The sequence below is a fragment of the Conger conger genome, chromosome 14 (assembly GCF_963514075.1).
Source record: "Conger conger chromosome 14, fConCon1.1, whole genome shotgun sequence".
Classification (NCBI taxonomy): domain Eukaryota; kingdom Metazoa; phylum Chordata; class Actinopteri; order Anguilliformes; family Congridae; genus Conger; species Conger conger.
Genome location: NC_083773.1, coordinates 11,300,892 through 11,323,290, shown reverse-complemented (window position 1 = coordinate 11,323,290; position 22,399 = coordinate 11,300,892). Strand labels below are relative to the sequence as shown.

The 22,399-nt window shown below is 41.4% G+C and overlaps 1 protein-coding gene across 1 annotated transcript in view; it reads right to left on the bottom strand.

Annotated features, from left to right (window-relative positions):
* The window catches only part of cntn3b (contactin 3b), a 44,532-nt gene that overhangs the window by 8,571 nt on the left and 13,562 nt on the right, over nt 1-22,399 (bottom strand). The window contains exons 2-13 of the mRNA XM_061219678.1: nt 19,133-19,308; nt 16,460-16,555; nt 13,815-14,018; nt 13,259-13,361; nt 12,601-12,785; nt 11,465-11,601; nt 10,547-10,676; nt 9,705-9,855; nt 5,719-5,846; nt 4,581-4,756; nt 2,378-2,380; nt 952-1,069 (exon numbers count right to left, since the gene is read on the bottom strand). Of these exons, the coding sequence (XP_061075662.1) occupies nt 952-1,069; nt 2,378-2,380; nt 4,581-4,756; nt 5,719-5,846; nt 9,705-9,855; nt 10,547-10,676; nt 11,465-11,601; nt 12,601-12,785; nt 13,259-13,361; nt 13,815-14,018; nt 16,460-16,555; nt 19,133-19,308 (1,607 nt within the window). The remainder of the gene's footprint in view (nt 1-951; nt 1,070-2,377; nt 2,381-4,580; nt 4,757-5,718; nt 5,847-9,704; nt 9,856-10,546; nt 10,677-11,464; nt 11,602-12,600; nt 12,786-13,258; nt 13,362-13,814; nt 14,019-16,459; nt 16,556-19,132; nt 19,309-22,399) is intronic.

Genomic DNA, 22,399 nt, shown 5'->3' with positions numbered 1-22,399 from the left:
TTCACTGCTGTCTTACAGCGTTTCTCTGTGCCCCAGCCTTGGTGTAATCTGCAGGTTTGGTGCGCTGTTTTACCCATGTGCAAATGAGGCAATTAAAGACATTTCCTATAATTCATTATCTCACACAGCACCTTCTCAGAGCATCGGGAATATAACAAGCCTGCATACCAATTCAGACCACAGGAGAATGACAACAATGGTGAAAAAATAAAGGGAAAACATCATTATGCTCTATAATTCTAAACCTGTTTTGATATCAAAAGAACAACAAAGGAGATTTTCTATTACTGGTTTCAGGGTATTTTACAGAGTTTTGCACCTTGCAACTTTACTACAAACATTCAAGGTTTTGCAATCCAGATTTTTATCACTCAGATACTGAGATCCTATTAGTTGCAATAGTCTTATATGACTTGGCATCTAAAAACATGAATCATTTTCAAAGCTTTTGCATCAGTTAATTTGATAGCTATTACCATTCTTAAACTTGCTTTGAGGAGAAGCTTTGATAAGCAGATTTATTAATGTGTACTCATTAACACATACAAATTAATCATGCAATTTAGGCTCCAGTTTCAAATTCACTTCATCATATTAATCTATGCTGATTTGCTCATTGTGCTTGGATGAAATCTTGCCAGACTGCTGAGCTTTAACACAAGCAGTCAGCCCTGTAAAAACTTGCATAATGTATTTCTGAGCCAATGATGCCACCAGAAAACAAAGCTTGCCATGATCCACACTGGAGGAAGTATGTATCCAAGCAAAAAAGGAGATACCTGTTTTATTGTACACTCCTAGATTTTCTTATTGTCACACAAATGGTACAAGTTTTCCTCAACAGAAGTGTATTGAATTGGCAGGGCTTCTTCTGTGTGTATGGAGAACCTCCCCGCTGAGTCAGTATAGCGTAATGAAGAATTTCAAAGGGGAGCTACAGCTGCCTCTTACCTTTCACGATCAAGATTGCAGCAGCTGACAAACTCTCCACATCTGTGTCGATGATGCAGACATACTTTCCGCCGTGATTCAGCTGGATGTTTCTGATCATCAAATCGCCCGCGATAATCTACAAAACAAAGAAACCAGAATCCCACCAGCTTTAGAAACCCACACATACCACAATTGGTGATTAAGGAAGCCACAGCCGGAGAACCAGCCTGGGCCAGACTTTCCGACATACCTCTGACGGAAATAAAGAAAACTACTCAGAGAAAAGCTGTTGCTCAGAAATCGTTACCATTCCCCAGCCGGCCATCGTTTCACTGGTAAACCGTGAGCTGGTCAACATTCCATCTAAAGGTCAATTACAAATGACACCTAATACATCAATACAGAGTAAAACACTCAACATGGGTTCTTCCATGAACTATCAAATAAATTTACCATCACTTGTGTCACACAACATAATTTCTTGGGATAATCTGCAATTCTTAATCAATTCAATGGTTGAAAAAGGAATCAAGTGGATGGGCACAATTCCAAAAGATTTTCTCAGGTCGAAAACGCATTGCTCTTCCGAGCACAAGCAACAGGGCTGCCATTCTGATACATAAGACATGAATGAAATGTATGAGTGAAATTTCTCTATCAGTCCTTATTCAGTATCATGTGAAATTCACAATTCAGTATTCAATTCAGTATTATGCAAATCCCTTTTATTTGGATGGACTTTTCGAGACACGCTGTCGTTTGATCTACAAACATAATACATAGCTATACAAAAATAACCCCTTTTCAGTAGGGACTGACGTGCACTTTAGTATTATCTACTGCATAAACCTTTACTCCTGCACAGACAGACATACAGACAGATAGCTAGACGGATAGATAGATGACCGTGCAATGATTGCTGGTGCCAGAAAATGTGGTTTGAGTATCTCAGAAAATGCTTATCTCCCGGGATTTTCACACAACAGTCTCTAGAGTTTGCATAGAATGATGCGAAAAACAAAAAACATCCAGTGAGCAGAAGTTCTGCGAACAGAAACGCATTGTTAATGAGAGAGGTCAGAGGAGACGGACCAGACTGATCGAAGTTGACAGGAAGTCAGTATGAAACCTCTAAGTGAATAGTCTACAGCAGCAAAAGACTTAATACGTCTAAAAATAATAAGTATAATAAATATATAATAAAGTGCTCAGAGTGTACAGTATACATTAACATACTGTATGCTTGCAGTATATACATATATACATATACTTCCCACACATTATGTACATGTATAAACACAAAAGCTGGAAATATATGTGGGAAATTAATACTTAACCTAAAATGTAATCATTATTGCCCATGGAATTTTAAATGGGTTTAATTGTCATTTCCAATATGTAACCTCCAGGATGGGTGGAGAGTGGCATAAGCTAGCAAGCAAACTTGCTTGAACACTTGACTAAAATAAACATTCCTATTGAATATAGTTCAGCCCCTTGTGGTTCCCATCCTCTCTAGCGATGTACACGATCCAACAAAACAAATGCACACTGGCTAATTGGGGAGATGATGCAAATTAATCCCTAATTGCATAAACAGGAAAGGAAACACAGCCAGAATAGCACAGTAATAATATTGTTCTAAATAAAATGCAACATGAAATAAAGCCAAGGAGGAAAAGGAGGTAAAAGAAAGGAAAGAAGCGGAGGGTGTGCTACAGCAGGTAATGTAGTTAATATACACTTCTAAGATGGCAGCTCAGAAAGGTGTTTCACTAATTTGAGGGGCAGGAGATTTCAAAGGGAGGGAAACATCAGGAACAGGACAACTAAACGGAACTATAGAGGCAAACAACGTGCATAAACTGTGGAATTATTGTAAAATGTCTTGACCCAGGCCTGAACTTGACCCAGGCCTGAACTTGACCCAGACCTGAACTTGACCCAGACCTGAACTTGACCCAGACCTGAACTTCCATAGAGCTATTAATCAAAAGTGCTTGCAAGTGCACAAACACTGCATGCAGGAAGTTTCAACCAGATGGTGTTAACCGCAACCTTAAAAAATGTTAGGGAGTTAAGAACTGTTAGGGAGAACAGGAACTTATAGGCGGGTGACCTAGGTCACCCAGATCGCTCTTAACAGTTGAAAATAACTGTCTTGAAGTCACGAGAAAATACTGTGGCTTCTTGGAATTAAGGATAAGGATGCCTTCTGATTGGAGGAGAAGCAGATGTTGTCAGTCCATCACAGACGCCGATCAATCAGCATAGGCTCATGAGGGAATAAAGAGTGGTTTGAAGTTGGAAGAAGTGTGCGCGCTCCTGGATGTCAGCTGAGCAAATTGGTTGAGAGTCTGCTCAGTTGTTATCTGTATTCCTTGCTTACTGTCTCATTAAATAGTTTATCATTGAATTTGGTCTCAAGTGTCCTGTCTTCATCCCCACCTAAACGAACACGCGGAAGAGGAAAAGAAATTCCCCAACAAAACCTAAAATGTATCGACACAATACTGAATAACCAAACAATGAAAATAAATACAGAAATGTCCATCTACGAGGGAGTGCTTCTACCCCTCACAACACTTTTGCAACCCTTTTCACCTCTGGGAAAATGTGTGACAATATTTTTGACAGGCTCTGTCACAGTTGAACATAACCTTGAGGATTATTTCAAAATAGAAGGTTGGTCCGAAAACGATTCACCCACAAGGGTTCCAGGTTAGCAACACTGAAGTCGTGGCAGAATTCATAAGCCTCTGAGTCTATGGGTAACGGACAGAGGCCATGCTTCAACCACTCCACAACTGTACAGCTGCACAGCGATGCTTGAGGACAGCTTACATTAGGGAAGAAGTGAAAAAGCAAAGCAATATCTATCTGGCTAAAGGCTAGTTTCGCTTTGACAAATCACAAACTCCAGCCATGCCTCCTGCCCTCAAGTCCCTCACCGGCAAATTATTGGTTTATTCTTTCCCTTGGCAGTCCAAAAAGAAAAAAAAAAGAAAAAACTACCAGGAAGATCTTCCTTAATTATGATAATTAATTCATCACAAGCAGTTAAGAGGAGATGGTAATCTGTTTGAGCTGGAGCTACAAAAAAAAAAAAAAAACTGTGAAAACTGAATCTCATTATATGTGAGTACAAGCAAGTGTCACTTGAAGTTGCTGGGAATACGGTGCGTGTGCGCTTGTGTGTGGGCATACAGTCTGTGTATGCATGTATGTATGTATGTCTGTGCATGTGCATATATTTCCAAGATAATACTTTTCGAGCCTAACTTACACAAACATTTGGCATACACTTGCAATAACACATGCAATCAGTTTACTGCTCACAGCTTAGGACCCCCTTTAACCTTTTTCACATTTGAATTATTTCAATGGTACCATTGACTCATTTTACACTTTTGGTATAGTGGGAGGAGTAAGGTCAAAATGTCATCAGTATTGACCTCTACCCAAGTTTGATTGTGGGGACACTGAACTATTTGCGGTGGTAGAGGAGGAGGTGCATCAGAAGAGTCTTAAATTTGTGATTCACGATTCATTTTCCATCCTGAGACATTTTAACGGCAGAACATGAAAACACAACACAGGCACAACAGCAGTTTAAAGGCTTCAAAACCCTGCTCTGTGTGACTCACCCCTCCGACTCTTTCAAAATGATCCCCGTCCTTGTTGAAGTCAATAAGCAGGCCATTAAAAGCCCAGGAGAAGGACACATCAAGGGCTGGGTCACAAGCAATCTGGCAGGGTAGCACGATGCTCTCCCCGACAATGATCTCCATGTTCATCGGGCCCTGGATGATCCTTGTGGGCTCTGTTCAAATCACAGACACACATTTTGTTACATGCTTTCTTTTTTTCTGATGGCTAACATGTTGTCAACAACACTACCCAATACCATTCATACTAGGATGCAATTAGAGTGAGATGGTTTTGAAACTACAACCACAAGCTATTTTCACAAATTATACTTCAGAATAGATAATAAATAATTAATACATTACACTACAGCATGCCAAATCGAATGGACAAATGCTGCCGATTGTGTGTTGTGCTTGTGAAAAGACAGAAGTGTCGGTATAGGTCATTTCTTGGGGGATGGGGGTCACAGCTGGTTTGTGGGATGGTGTGTATGATAACAATTATCATGTGTCATTATCATGTACATTTCCTTCAGTAGCAATATGAGTTCCATGACAGAGAGACATGACAGAAGTAATCAGCAAAGATCAGACAGTGAGTGAGCAAGCTCACACATGGCGGCAAGTCCAGACGGGACACGACTACTTTGTGAAACCCCCCCCCGCCACAACCCTCCTCCACCCCAACCCAATCCCTCATGTCAGCAGTTAGCAGAAAACAGGCCAAGCTATCAGTGGCTGACAGTACAGGAATTCATGTAAAATACACCTTTAACTTATGGAATACATGTTGACAGCCTCAGAACTGAATTATTAAACTCAAAGGTTATAAATAGCTGCATGATGCGGCTGAAAAGCGCCCATAAGCATTTTCTCAAAATAAATTTCAAAGAGAAAAGAAAAACCGGAGATAATCCAATTCTTCAGATATGCTCGAGGTCCACCCCATGGGGATATTCAATCTCTAAATTTGTATGTTGTTATAGAGACACAAGGTGATCTTGCATTGTAAAAAAGAGATTGTCAAACTTTTCTGCATGCCAAAAAACAAAATGAAAACAGATTCATAATGGTTGTAAGGGGCAATGAATAATCATTGTCATGATTGTTGTCATTGACAAAATGCAATGTTTACCTGTGATTAGCAGTCTCCCAGTTGTGCTTGCGATTCCAAACTGGTTTCTGGCCACACAGGTGTAGATTCCCCCATCCCTCTTCGTGACATTGGAGATCCTCAGCGTTCCATCAGGAAGGAGATTGATCCTTCAGGAAAAATTTTAATAAATTTAAATTCTGATCCATTCATAAATCTAGTAGAAAGATTCAGTTGTGGTCATTGGTACCTGCACATGATTTACAGGGTCTATTGTTACATTCTTACGTATTCCTGGCCAAGCTTCTGTCCATCACACGGCTTTATCCCTGCTAAAATGACACTTTCATTTCAGGCTATAAACAGACAGCCATGCAGGCACTGATTGGGCAGCCCATAGTCCTCTGGTCCTAGTATCTTCCTACCCTTCCACACAGGAGACCACAGCAGTGTAGGCAGTTGCATATGCTCTTCAAACATATGCATGCATGTATTAAAGAATGATAATCATATTGTATCTATTATCTAAGGAAAAATACCTAAAAATGTTATAACTTTGCAACATAATCGAGCAGAAGATTTTTTTTTTAAACATGCTACATCATATCAGGATACACTGTACAGTATTGAGTATTGACTTTACAGCCGGTAGAATCCATTGTTGGTAACACCATCTACTATTTATCAGCTACTGAAGATTTCAGATTATTAGGCCATGATTATGAGGCCTCAAATTATCAACACTGCGGGCTAGGCTATAATTGCATAAAAACACCTAATTACTGTATATTTATGCTTGGGAGTAACCTACAGTACATGTACAAAGCTGGTGTAACAGCTAGAGCAGAACGCGCAAGAGAATTTTCACGGGTTGCGCACCCGTTACGCACGTACGATCCAGTATCGCTGTAGGGCAAGGTCTCTCACTCACTCTCACTCTCATTCTCACACACACACATTCAGAATTACACAAATTGATTTTACTATTGGTCTACAAGATAAACACATTATGAATCACTCATTAGAAATCTATAATTTAATGAACATTGCACATATCTGGAACATAATAAGAAATGCATACAAGTAATTAGTTGCGGTCCACATTTGGAAGCAAATGAAAATGAAGCTTTAAAGGACAATGACAAATTAACCACTGGATCTTTTTCTGGAATGGAAGCAAGTGATGAGATGAGATGTCTGATGAGATGAATGATGTTATCGCTTAACTCAACCTAACTCAGGAGGTACAAATTGCATCTCGATGGGAATGTCTTTAAAGACTGAAGTCTCCCTCCATCAGAAACTAAGACAACTGGGTTGGAATACATTGCTGAGCCTCTGGCTTTTGTTCTGGTAGATTCTGTTTCACAGATTGTTGCAAAATATCGGAGAATAAAACACAGGATGTGCCAAATTGGGAGAAAGGCAGAAGCATGCTGGCTACATTGCTGACACAGTTTCTCACCTAACCTCACTGAAAAAATAAGATAATTACCTATGCCTTTCAGCTATAATCGCATTGCTGGAATCACATGATAACGATGGCAACAACCTACCAGTCTCGCTAAAGCATGAGAACTTGCAAAGCGATTCAAATGTGGAATATTTGAATAATAGAAAATTGGCATATGGTAAAAAATTTACAAAGGATAACAGAACTAAAACAAACAACCTGTATTCAGTCCTGCTTTTTGATTCAGGGACAATGGGCCTCATGCAATAATATTTTTGTATTCTTATCGTAAATTTCTCGTACTTTTTGTCCTAAACTGTCCTAAATGAGCACATGAACACAAGGAAAACCTGTTCTTAAATGAGCACATGAACACAAGGAAAACCTGTTCTTAAATGAGCATGCAACCATGATAATTGTGAATTAGCATAAGTGACGCCCCAAAAAATGGCATATAAGACTAGGCATGTCAGGAAAATTCATTCATAAAAATGGCATAGAACCCCAAGATGTAGGTGGGGGGTTCCATCAGATAGATGGCCAATAGGATCAACAACAACAAGGAACGTAGTCTACCACAGTCGGCACTTGATTGTGAAGACTGTGATTCATTGGTTTTGGTAAAACATAACAATACAGCAAAGCGTTGAAGTTTCTCTTATACCTCCTAACTGGTCCACGAAAATGCGTTTCTGAAAACAGAATAAGCAACATAATTGCAGAATAATCTGAAAGTTTTAAAGTTTTATCCAAGTGTTTTGGATGTGTTGCTTACATGAGCCGTACGGCAGGTTGGTACCACCAGTAAATTTTGTCCTTAATTTTAAATACAAGAAAATTAGTGAATACAGCAAGTTCTCTTAACTCACTTGTGCGAGCGATTTAAGAACAAATCTGTTCGTACGAGTGGTTCTTGCACGTGGCCCATTCATCTTGTCTCTGAAGCCTTTCTTCTGAAATCATATTGGATAGCTTCAGTCAGCACCCTACTCCAGCCCCAGTGCATATGTTCTGTTCATCACATTAGAGCGCTGGTAACTTGTGAATGCAAAATCAGGCTGTTTTTCTGCTTAGACCTTTCGGTGTTCCCCAGAGAATACAGCAGATCACAACATTTTGACAAGCCAGTGACAAATTCTTTTTGAAGTGCTTTGTTAAATTTCTTTTTTTTTATTTTTTATTTTTTTTATTATGCTGATGTACTGCTGATGGGTTCAATCCACGGCTGTTTTCCTTGCTTCTGTTTCCAAATTCCACTGGTGTACAGCTTCAGCATGCCAGTGCGAACTGCTCACACTAACACAGTGATCAAGGTTATAGTTATGTGTCTGGAAACCAACTGTCACAGTGTGTTCAGCTACCCTCTGTGAATAAACAAAGTTTTCGGTCAAACTTCAAAATGACACATTGTTGAAAAGCTCATCACAGAGGCCTGGGTTCAAATGAAGTGTAATGCTTTACTTTGACTTACAAGTGTAAATGTAAAGTACTAGATTTTGAAAAAGTTTGAAAAGTTGCCATTATTTTTGAGTCAAAGTCAAGGATGAATGTTGCGTTAGGCTAGGCCATAGTAAGTAAACAAGACAAGTGATTCCAACAACAGCCACACAGATGTTGGATTAATGACAATATTTCTGGAGACAGCTATTGCCTTATTCATGCATATACAGCAAGCACAGGCCTGATACACCAGTTCCATCTTTTTCTTATGCTCTTAGGCATAGGTAATGCTAATACTTAGTGCTCAGTGTAATTACAGCTGACATGGGGTTCGTCTGGTATTTTATCCTAATTAAATTAATCTAATCAAATTAATGTTATTATGGAGCAAGACACATTTTAATTAAAGTCTAAGACCCAATCCACCCCCCTCCCCACCATACTTTCCACACACTGAGACCGAATGAATATAATTCCCAATCCCATTTCAGCAATCAATAGATCCAGGAGAAAAATAACGCACTGAAACGGGCCAAGATATAACATTCATCATTTTGTAGAAACAGCTGTATTTGTGCCGAGTTCCTCCATTTTCAGCTAAACAAAAGTAAGAAGACAAACTTAAAAATAAATCAATGTCTTGGCTGCATAGCCCTTAAATGCAATAATCTTGATCTGTTTGACAGGTGAAAAGGGGTTTTTCTTCACAACCACTACAGTGGTCTTCTGTGATCGACCAGGGTGTTGCTTATGCTCAGCTCACCAGCGCAATCCAGCATTTTAATGTATCACAGTTGATATTGACATGCCCAATGTTTTGCCTATTCAGATTTTTCAGCCTCATGATGGCCTATTTTACTGCCATTGACACTTCCTTGGTCCTCATAGTGAGAGACAACAGCAGCAAACTGCAAACACCACATATCAACTCTAGACCGTTTGTTAGCTTTATAGCGCCCAAACGAATTATGCACTACCACACAGTCAACCGAAAACAGCAACTGTGAGCACCAACAGTCCGATTAATTTTAGTCCCAGAAAACCTGTATATCCTACAAGGATCACCCAACATGGATGACGGACTTCGTAATAAATTCCACAAACGCAGATGAAAACCAAAAGTGTTGTGAGTTACCTTTCAGTTCTGCGCAGAATGTCGTTCCCCTTCTTCCACAGGCTGACGGCTTTGGGCGCAGCTTGGGGCCTGCACTCCAGGGTGACCTCGCTGCCCGCTCGCGCTTTCAGCAGCGACTGTAAGGGGTGCTTGGAGAAACTGGGTGACGAGGCTGTAGAAAACCCAAATAAAGTGCAGGGAACAATACAAAAACCACAGTTGGGATTAGCCAGACTCGCTGCGCTTTTTCTTTGTGGCGACTGATTTTCTCTCTGCCTCTGGCTAGCAGTGTGGTATTTGAGCGGGGGTCATTATAGAAGAAGAGATGGAGTTCCCCTCTCCTCCAGTGCTCCCCTATGTGTGATTCATGACAGTATCAGGGGAAAGGATAGCGCGAGACATGCAATCTTCAACTATTCATTGATTTACATTGCTGTCCACTAGGAGCCTCATTCGGGGGTGACTTTTCTCTGTACCCCCCAAAAAAACTACAGAAAGGAGGGCCTGATCTCTGGTGCAGAGAACACTCAGTCCACCACCTCACCAGAAAGGGAGTCAGGCAGCAACAGCAGACAGACACATAGCTCAACACCACAGATAGAATCAATATGTTATCTACATGAACAAGCCTTTTTGCTAATATAGTGTAATGCCATTTCAAACAGTAAGATCAGTTTAATGAAACGATAGAATGCAAAATGGCACATTTAGACACATTTTTATTGTCTTCACTAAAGGCACTATCTTGCGGATGGAAGGGGAAGTGTGAGGGGGGGGGTGGTGGGCTCTTGATCGCTGATGAGACAATCACAGTGATGGTCAGGTTGAGCGGTATAGAAATGGGGGAAAAAAAGCAATCTCACCTAACACCATTAGCTCAGCGGTAGAATAAATAATGCCGTGTTTGTTTTCAGCCACACACTGATACATCCCGGCATCTGACAGGTTTAGAGACGATATGGAAAGGGCTCCATTTTCGATTTGCACTCGGCCCTGTAAATGAGACACAACAATCTGTACAGGCAGCAATGGGGCACCACATGATGTGGGGAAGCACTAATATCTCACATATACTGTAGTAAAGAAAGGAAGAAATGGTCACACTTGAATGTAGGTACATAAATTGGCATTAACTAATGTTGTTTTTAACATTAATAAATTAATGTACAAATACAAATTAACTTAATATATTTGTTAAATAATGTATTAGTTCCATGAATACATTATTAATCCATAGGATAAACACATAATTACATTACATTAATGGCATTTGGCAAACGCTCTTTTCCAGAGCGACTTACAGTTGATTAGACTAAGCAGGAGACAATCCTCCCCTGGAGCAATGCAGGCTTAAGGGCCTTGCTCAAGGGCCCGACAGCTGTGCATATCATATAGTGGCTACACTGGGGATCGAACCACCGACCTTGCAGGTCCCAGTCATTTACCTTACCCCTACGCTACAGGCTGCCCTGTAATTTAGGGGGGCAAGAGGGCCGCAGTGGATTAAATACTTTCCTGTGACCAGTGACCAGGAAAACTGAAGTCAACCACCGGTGGGTTAATAAGCTATTCATCTCCCATAGCGACTGAGTCGGAAAAACTATTCAGACAGGGCTGGGTTTTTTTTTTTTCTTTGACGGTGCGTTAGGAGAAACGTCAAAACTTTAACCATGACGGGCTGGCTCGGATACTGATTCGATCTGTCTGTGGGATTGGATGCTCAGGTCCGATTCATCAGTCTGAGAGGAAGGAGAGAAACTCTTCTGGACAGCCTGCTTTACCTCGGTGTGGAGAGTCTCCCCGTTCTTCAACCAGCTGTATGAAGGCTTGGGCTTCCCGTTGGCTTTGCACTCCCAGTAGAGGCTCTCCTCGATCGACAAAGCTGTGTTTCTCATTGTCTGGGTCCAATGGGGTTTTGCTAGAGAAATGAAAAAGGGCTTTTTATTACTGCGGTGTGTTAGAATGTGTTCAGGGTGTAGACCATTATGACAATAGTAGAGTGTGGTATACTTAAGCACACTTATGTTGTTAAATGTGTTTACAGTATACCGGACCATGATTCAATTTTGACAAGGAGCATCAATCAACCGGCAATTTTAGAACCAGAGGGAAACTGTTTTCTGCAGGCACTAGAGTGAATCTCAACCAGTCACCGGCCATTACCCGTCATTCTTATTAGTATTCAGATCATTTGATGAAAAGGGAATCTTTTGCTGCTCTCTTTCTGGGCAACAAAGCTTTGTTTAGAGCAGCCTTCATAGGAAGTAATTTAGCACCAATGTCACTTGTTATATATGCAGAATGCACTTCACGGCAAGGTGCTGTCAACTGCAATTACAAAAACTATTTTTTCAGTCACATGACCATGACTGCTGAAGCAAGGCAACCAGAAAAAAGAATATTGATTATAAATGAGTGTGAAATTATATAAAAATAAAAACTCAATCATCCACACACTCTTGCTCTCTGTATCCATTTCTCTCACCCTCCCTTTCTCTCTCTCTCTCTCTCTCTCTCTCTCTCTCTCTCACACACACATACACACACACACACACACATGCAATCACGAACACATCCACACACACACACACACACACACACATACACACACGTACTACATGCGCACACACATTAAATGAAAAACATACAGTATGCCGTGTTAAACCACTACAGTGAATTTCTATAAATAAGCTCACCAAAGACACGCTGACAAGTGAAAAACAGCCATTGACATAACAGTAAGGTGAACAGGTACTTTCAGCCCGTCATTTATACACGTACGTACCAGGCACTGCTCCTGCTAAGTATAGAACTATTATCCTCGAACCAATAGGACGGCTCCTCATCCTGCATATCCTCAGCGGAGACGTTCCTATTTACGGTCTCACTGAAAAGGGTTACGGTAAGGTGCAATTACCGTGGAAGGAGAGGCGGCCACGCGCCGTGTTCTTGCCCCGGCTGTTCTCCGCCACGCACTCATACGTCCCCATGTCATCCTGCTGGAAACTGGGGATCTCCAGGACGGCGTTGGACTTCCTCATCTTCACTTTCCCCGGGAACGGAACCCCGTTCGTTCTCCTCCAGGTTATTTCGGGCACCGGGCTGTAAGCGCAGATGGGGTGAGCGTGTGGTGAGGATAAACGCTGGGAAATGCTAATAGGCTGGGTAACTCCCTGTAAGACTGGGTTCAAAAGTGCCCCAGATCCATTTTTTCACCGTCTATCCCAAGTTCCCGGGGTGCTCCTGAAGTGGTCTGGTGTCTCTAAAGTGTGACAGGCCGAATGACTGATCAGCTTGACAGACCAGCCCGTATATTTTTTGGCTGTTAGAAAGCATTATGTCAGGGAAAAGGGAAAGTCATCAAATGACTTCCACACGATTGATCCGAAAAAATTCAACAGACTACAGCCCAAGATTCTACAGTATTATCGCCGAGGGAAACAAAGACTGACCTCACCGCAGGTTTCTCTTGACATACTCAATTGCTGCATGCCAGTTCAATGATTCAAGTTAGCTCCTTTAACCAGGGGAAGTCATTATTGATTGAAAACATGGTGTACACAATTCTGACTTACTTTCCCAGAGCGAAGCACTCCAGTTTAACAACCGACCCCTTTGCAGCCGGCACGGTGTCTGGGAAATGAAGTTCTATTTTCGGCTCATATTCACCCATCGCCCCTGCGATGGCACAACAATGCAGAAATGGCTTTTTGCATCAATAATGAACAGCTTACACGCTGTATGCCTTACAAAACAAGACAAACGAAAACAAAAGCAAGAAACACAAAGCACTTTCTCTGAAGTGAAAAATTAATAATCTTTATCACAGCAGTCATTGAAGGAAAGCAGAGAAAAGTGAAGTGAAGGTCCACAAATAATTTACAATACACACCACCCTGTGTAAAGCAGGGGAGGTAGAGTTCCTTCTGATGTGTAAATCTAGCCTCTTTTTGCATAGAAGGTTAATATTTAATACCATTTGTGGGCATTTTTATAGTCTCAGAGATTGCTTACCTCTCATTTTAAAAACGCCCACACGAGGCCTGACACAAAGGATTTCAAAGAAGTCAAATACCTCTGCAAATCAGTAACTGGTAAAAATAAAAGTGGATAACGGAGGGGGGGGCCTACCATCTGTCCTCAGGACCAGAGGTGTGGGGGAGCTGAGCACCTTCCCCTTGGTGATGCTGTTGATCACCACGCAGGTGTAGTTGCCCACGTCCGAGGGCTCCACCTTGGCGATGTACAGGTTCCCCGTTTCCTGAGATACAAAGCGCCGGCTGTCTTGTTGGACAAAGTAGGGGTACTCATTGAAGACCCATGCAAATGTAAGCTCTAGGGCGAGAAGAAGACAGTCCGTTACTCCTCTGATTCCCAAATGTGGGAGTCGCAATGCCAGAAAAAAATATATACCTACATATATATATTTAGTGTGTGAGCTTTCTACATATTGCATGACAAATGAACTGCAAAGATGAAGATATATCTAATGTGTTAATTGAGTGTACATGGTAAACAGCTATTACTGTATGTCAAACACGTTGTTCAAAACAGTGAAATAAACCCCCTGTCCCCTGGGTCCACACTATTTATATTACTTGGGCCATCTGTTCTTGAGAAGACAAGACAAGGGAAGAATTCAGCTTGATGGCAGGGTGCTGACAGTCCTGCACACACCTAGGCCCAATGATACATAGGCCTACTGTACCCAGCGCTACCCAATGATACTGGTTGTTTGTTTTTTGCTTTTGCCTACACCGCCCCCATTCCCCTCTAAACTGGGCCAGCACAGGAGTAGTGACTGTCACCCCCTCCAGATCCCAAGAGATCGAGGTGCTGCAGTAGCAACTAGCCCCCGCCCAGACCGACTCGTTTGGAGCTGCAAGGTGTATGCAGCAACTGTCACTCTCTCTCATCCCCCCACCAACGCCCCACGGCCTTAGTCCGGATTACACTCATGGAGCAGCAATGCCAAAACCAATCCGCACTGATGAAACAGATCTGAGGGTCTGACGTACTGCACTGACGTACAGTAAGCAACAGAGATGGCTACGGTTCTAAACGCCCTGTACAAAGACACAAGGGCCATTAAAAAAGAGACATAGTGTATAAACGCGTAACTGCCGCCATACAAAAAAACTAAACAAACAAACGCAACAAAAAAAAAAAACAAAGATCAATGGTGTGTATAAAATGACACCCCTTAATTGAGCCCTGGAGAGAGAGAGCGGACATGGTTTTATTGGAATGCTATGCCATTGCTTTTCTTCCTGTGACAATATGTATTTTTTATTCGACTGTAGCATTTATGGAAGCACAATACCAGCTCTATCTGGTATCTGAATTAAGTGCCCTGGCTTTAAGCAAGCGAGGCAGAAACCCCCTCGCAGGAATGCCCTGTTGGAATGTATAATTCAAGCGCGGCGGTTGAAATAAGTTCAAGGTCAGGCAGGGAGCGACCGGTCTCATATCCCGGCAAACTGACCGGGCTCATATACCGACGAACGCGGGCGCCGGGCTCTAATGCCGCCAGTCGAAGGCAGCATAACAGGATAACACACAAAATAAAGAGAAATAAAGAAATAACTGCGTGAGAGGCTCCAGTTTGTGGGTGGGAGGATGACACATTTTTGTTTCACACTTGTGGCTGCGATGTGATTCAGGCCCATTATCGCATCTAGCATCGGAATAATCTAAAATTGTGTACTATAAAAAGAATATTCATATTCAACAACCGCAGCTGAATATTTCCGACCTCAGGAGTCCGATGCTAATGCCTGCACTTTTTTTATGCAGGAGAAGAAGATAGAGATTCCTTCATAAAGAGTGTACTTCTATTGTAACGTGTCCTCAGTGTGTATGTCACACTGAGGACACGTTAGGAACACAATGGTCCAGATCCAGACTGGATTTTCTCATCTCAAGCTCTCTGCCTGTGCTTAGTCCATCCAGATAAGCACAGGATCTGGGTCTCTCACCAGGTCTACCTTTTCTGGGTGACAAACACGTCATAACAAATCCGACTGTGTTTATTTTAAAGAACAGCACACCAGAGTTCCCCTTTAAATTAATGCACAACCATATACATAATGAGCCTGTGATTGCATTTGATATGAGAAATGGCTGCATGTCACCTGAATCTGACTCCACCAGTGAATGGCTTCACTGTGCATTTCCTCACGTCACCAGTCTTATACACCAAGACCATGCATGACCAGATAGACATGTTCCCTTTTATTTCCTACTAATCTTATTACCTTTGTCAAACATCTACTGAGAAGACATTTTCTAAAAATAACTATACAAAGCAGTTATCTGCACCAACTAGAGCATCCTTTGATTCAGACAATTCGGAGGCAGAATGCTGTATAACTTATTGTACAATCTGCATATTTTCAAAGACAATCAAATAAAATATGTACAATAGTAAAAATGTTATCATCCTCAAGTGCTTTCTCTAATTGAATAAGGCAGATTTCATATTTGAATATTTAACACATAATCTATGAAAGTATCATTGTGAGCTAGCCAGTTCTGCAATAAGAAGTACAAAATACAAATCCTATTCAGGGCTTTTGATCTTGAATTTCCAACAACAATATTTAGAAAATTGGAGCATTGATTTTTGAATAACATGACACAAAATTGAGGTTAAAGCTCATCTTTGTTAGCGATTATATGATAATATCTGCATGGTATAAGGGACTATTTGGGACTGTTTTGACAGAAAGTGCAATTCCTCTTGTAATTGATATGGAATACGTTAGTTATCTTACCTCCAGAATGTGGAGGTGGTCCACATAACAAAACTACGCCTTGTCCTTCTCTGACGGAGACAGCACTCCTTGTCTGGGTTTTAAAATTCTCTATGTCTACAATAAGAAAAAGAAATAAAAAGATATAAAAAGACATGTAAAAAGACAACTGTAGAGAGAAGCACTCCTTCAAACACAATTCTAAAATATACTGAACTGAATGTATTTCAATTCACAGTCTGATACAATTCTCTGTTCAGCAGTCTTCAATCCATCTGCCATCCATCCATCAATCAAACGTCCTTAAATACAGTTACATGAAGTTAATTTCCCATACCATTGCACATCATTAAATAACGATACTACAATAATTCAGTGAAATACAATGCAATATATTTTTGTCTGTTATCAATATCAGGTCACATTAGAGGTTGTGAATACTGGATTTCATCCATTCACACAATGCACACGCGCACGCAACACACAGTTATATATCCTGAACTCTGATGCCCTTCGAGTAAAAAGCATTTCCCAGACAAAGAGCGGCTCCATTAATCTCCGAATGTACAGTAGAGAAAGGCAGTTCTGAAGGATATTGATGAAGCTTTATGAAATTCTGTTGAAAATATGACAGCTCCCTCATAAGTTTGTGCAGGAGAATACATGATTAACTGGCGGTGGGACGCGGGCAGATAACATCAAGTGAGACAGAGCAACATCTCAAGAGTAAACACCGGGCTACACAGGAACAGCCAGGATAATCCATATCATTATCAAATGCAGTGCAAACCTCACTTTTTAACACATTAGCTTCCACGTCAATTCCCTAGGCACAATTCATTTCTGTAAATGAACAAAGCAGTCGTACACTACCTGCCGTGATAAACACTTTTTTACGCCGTGACTGATGAGCTACCCACAGAAGCCTGCGCTATACAATACACCTCCACACAACTGGCCCAGAGTCAGGCTCAAAGCACAAAAAAAGAAAAGACAGGCAATGCAAAAGATATGACAATTTATGAGGGATTTTTTGAAGAGGATTAAGGAGGCTACTGTAAGTGTATGGAGGAGATTAATTAATGGATCAACCCTTGTTTCCCTAAGTGAAAACCCACACAGTCCAGCCAGAAAGAAATATGGAGGTGGGAAGAGTAGGAGTAGCTTGGCAAGATGATGGGCCATTTTTTTAAGATGATAAAAACCTGACCCTCTCTCTCTCTCCCTCTGTCTCTCTGCAACTCTCCCGCTCTGATTAATAGCATTTTGGATGAAAATAAATAACTATTACAACTGGCACCATTCCCTTGTGTCAAGAGAAGAAGAAACAGTGCCACACTAGTGTGTTCAAATGATTAGCGGCGGTTAAAACATGAAAAAGACATTAATTTTAAAACCTCGAGTGGGTGGGAAATTGGCTTTTTACAGGATCTTATAGGCTGGAATACCTACAGCAGGGCAAAGCAATTTATTGGTGTTCTGCCACTTCAGCAGAGAGTCAAGCATGCAGGATCCAATCAGAACTGACACAAATAGAGGCAAGCAAGCAACATAAAGAGCTATGCTCTGTCAGCCATCCAACTGCATTGTATCTGTCCTAGATTTTTATTCCTTAGAAAATAATATTGTCCTTGCCACAAACAGAAACAGAGTGATTCAATTCTGACCCGACAAAAAATGATAATACAAAAATATGTCAATCAGCATTTGCGGTGTGAGAGTTGTATCATTTCGATTATATAAGCGTGCACCATGACACACATTTCTATTTCAAAACTATTCAAACTATGCACATCTGTATGGAAAATGATCACGTTTAACCTGCTCCCCGATGACACAAGACAAGGCACAGTAACCTTAGATACAATAAAAATATAGAGCAGTGAACAGTTAACACTGCAGAAGAAACTGCATTCCTAGGAGGGGCCACAGTCTAAGTACTTCTATAAAACATACATGTCTGAGCAGCAGCAGTGTCGAAAGCAGAAACACAGACCTCAAGCCCTGCATCGCTTCATCTAACTAACCAACAGCTAATAAATTAATTATACCTCGTACTGTCGACTAAAAATGGCTTCTAGCCTTAACAAGAGAGATTCTTCATCTCACCCATGGGAATAATGAAAGCCCAGCCCTTGTGCTGAAGTGGAAAGGCTCCCTCTCTCTCTCTTTCTCACTCGTGAGGACAATCAATAGCAGACGGGGAGATGGGGAGGGGGGCAGGCAGCCTGCAGTCACTGCTGTGCCAAGTAGCGCTCAGGGACAAAGCACATCCCCACCCTGCCTATCCGTGTGACAAAAGCCTCACATAGCTACAGTCTTAACGCAGCCGTCCTGCGGCGCTTGATATGAATAAAATAAACATGCTGTTAATGTTGGAAATCTAATAAATGCATTTGGCTGAGGTTGTTTTCACCTCCTGGGGTCAGGTAATGCTCAATAGAACATAAGTCAATAAGAAATCCTACCCATAAGCTGTCGGAGCCAGAGGCATTGCAACTAATGAGAATCAAATCATCGAGTTCAGTCGCAGTCAAATCCCAGCGCGGCGTGTGCTGTTGTTATTTGGTATTCCCCGCACTTATTTTATTACTTTTATTAATCTCACACACACACACACGCAGCACAAGTACATACACAAAAATTTGCTACAATGCAGTACCACAGTTGGGGGTATGGTAGTCCAAATCTTACATGCAAACTGTAGATTTGCTTTCCTGCTGAGGATGGTTCCTTGTGTGTTGAACGCGGTGCACTGATACGTCCCCATATCTTGGTTTCTGTCCAGACCATTAATGATCAGGCTGCCCCCAGACATGTGACGCCTGTAGTCACTTCCGAGATCGATGAGCGTTCCGTTTAGGGACCATCTGCAAAGACACAAACACAATCAGCGAGCCGGTCTCGCGAGAGACGCACTTGAAAACATTTATCACAGCGATTGATTTGCTGAGCCCAGATTAATTTATCCGCTGAGCAACTCAAATCAGACATGTGAAAGTTCATTAGATTTTTATTTTTTTTTGTTAGCCACCTTACAGCAACGGAAAAACGATATGAATAAAAATATTTGCAAGCTTAGTCGCAAAAAAATAATCAAGATTCAACCGCAGATCTGAGCAGTAAGCCTAATTAATTTACATGCGGTTTGACAGTTTTATTGCCTGTTACACCAGTCCTGAACAATGGCTTCGCTGGAAGATTATGTGGACCGTCTCATTAAGCATAATTGTAGTCATTTTCAAGTCGGTCTATCAATGAGCTTCCATTTAAAACAACTTTTGTGTGCAAAGATAATAGTTGCTTTTCAATGCCTTAAAATTATTAAAGTCACATTACACGGGATAACCTCCTTCTATACTGAATTCCAGATTAATCTGCAATTGGTGTCCTTCTAACACTACACCTATCCTTTTCTTTTTTGCTTACCCACAGATATATCTTTATTTAAGCAGAGATAAGGATTTTTCTTACATCTGGCAAATTGTTACAAATTAGAGCTGTAACTTTAAAAAGATGTGGCAAACCTCCCCCATATGAACAGTTGTAAACATCATGCACCTACCTTTCTTACTATGCATTGATAGTAAATCAATATAGTATTTTATTTGGATTCACTGGTAAGATCAGTATAAGTATAACATTTAGGGAGGTATCTATTTCGCTAGGTCAACCTAAATGGCATTAAACATCGGATATGTTCAAAATTAGAATGTAGCTACAGATCCAGACAAATCTCTCCTGATGGCTCTTCCTGTTTTACCACGATTGGCTCACCACGAAGGTCGTTTCCATTATTTTTGGGGTTTACAAAACTGCTTAGACAAATACCAATTCTGAGCAGCTTTTGTTTATTACATTATTACAGGATAGTGGCTTTGCTTTCTTCTGACCTCTGCTTAAAATAAAATCACATTAAGGGAGAAATAAATGGCACCACAAACATTTAAGGGGCTCAAAAGTCAAACTTACAGTGTGTCTTTATCCACAGTGGTTTGGCACGAATCAAACATATGAATGAGCAAACCAATAGACTTGGAATATTCTTAATAGTGGAGTGCATATGGACCATGTTTGATGAAAGTCTTAGAGCCTCATTTTCATTCAGATTTTGCATGTTAAACCAAACACCATGCGCAGGGAAGAACAGCAGTTGACTGCAGGATGTACTGTGAACTGGGATCATTTCACAGGAGAAAACCCTGGGGTGCCCGAGGTCTGCCCGACCATTGAGCAACACTGCAAGCAGGCAGGATGGCAAACTGCAAAGGTGCTACCACAGAGTTCAGTGCAGTACCCTAACAGAGACCACAGAGTTCAGTGCAGTACCCTAACAGAGCACCACAGAGTTCAGTGCAGTACCCTAACAGAGCACCACAGAGTTCAGTGCAGTACCCTAACAGAGCACCACAGAGTTCAGTGCAGTACCCTAACAGAGCACCATAGAGTTCAGGGCAGTATCCCTAACAGAGCACCATAGAGTTTAGTGCAGTATCCTAACAGAGCACCACAGAGTTCATGCAGTACCCTAACAGACCACCACAGAGTTCATGCAGTACCCTAACAGACCACCACAGAGTTCATGCAGTACCCTAACAGACCACCACAGAGTTCAGTGCAGTACCCTAACAGAGCACCACAGAGTTCAGTGCAGTACCCTAACAGAGCACCAGAGTTCAGTGCAGCAGCCCTAGCAAACAGAGCACCACAGAGTTCAGTGCAGTAGCCCTAGAAAACAGAACACCACAGAGTTCAGTGCAGTAGCCTTAGCAAACAGAACACCATTAGCGGCTGTATGGTTAGCTCATATTGCAGCACCGCCCTCAACTTCTTGCAGCTAGAAATGTTTCTTGATGTAAAGCAATCATTAAAGATACGAATTGAAGGAGGAACAATGGGAAGGAGAGAAGTACTGCTCGCTACAGTCTAGGACTACATTACACTCGCATACAAAAAATGAAGAGCGACAAACCCAGCGGCTGCAAAATTAAAAATAAAATGGAAAAAGAAGATTAAACAGCATGGTTCACTGTTTAAGTCTGTAGAATGGGTCTACCTCCAGTTCCAGTGAACCAAAGAAGAGCCAGCTGGCTGGCTGGTTGAAGCAAAAGCTCCCTCTGCTGCCAGTGAATGTGATCAATTGAAGGGCAACAGAACCAACATTTTGCAGACTGGGATAATAATTACCACACTTAGAGAGGCATGTTGGGGCAGAGGGGCTGGTGTCCCTGCAAATTTCCATGCCCTGCTTGTGTCAAGGAATTGATGTCAGCTTCTGTGGGGACGAGACATGCAAACATGGCAAGGCTGCGGCTAGCTAACATTAAATTGACAAGGCTAATGCTTAATGACACAAATCATATATATCATTCCACAATTCATTTTGTTTCAGCTGTGGGGTAAATGGGTTTAGAGCACTGTGCTATATTTTTGTACAGATGTGGCAAAAAGGTAAGGGCCAGTGCAGGTACTTCCTGCTATGCTAATGGGTGGCAATGACGTTTTTCCGTTTGTTATATTTCTGAGGCTGCTTACGAATAAGGCGCTAGCCTATTTCCATGTCATGAGCTATCCATCTTCTGTCATCCACTGGCAGCTCAGTGTTGTGTACAGTACCGTGCATCTAATCACTTGTATAATGGTGAATGACAGCTCCAAGGGATAATATTGACAGATTTTTACATTATATATTTATTTATTTTCATTTCTGGCAATTTACACAGTATTTAAAACATTGGTGCCAGAAATTTTGAGCATCCAAATAGGCAATTTCCTATATTATTTTATACTTGACTGTAAGCACATACATATGAATGCTGGCTTCACTGTTTTTAATGCAGCACCTAATTGAATGCTGCATCTAAGTATCATATCATATCACATTGTATCATATGTCTACTAAGTGCATATACCACCAGCACAATTGCTTCCTCCACCTGACTGAGGATGAATGCAAGCAGA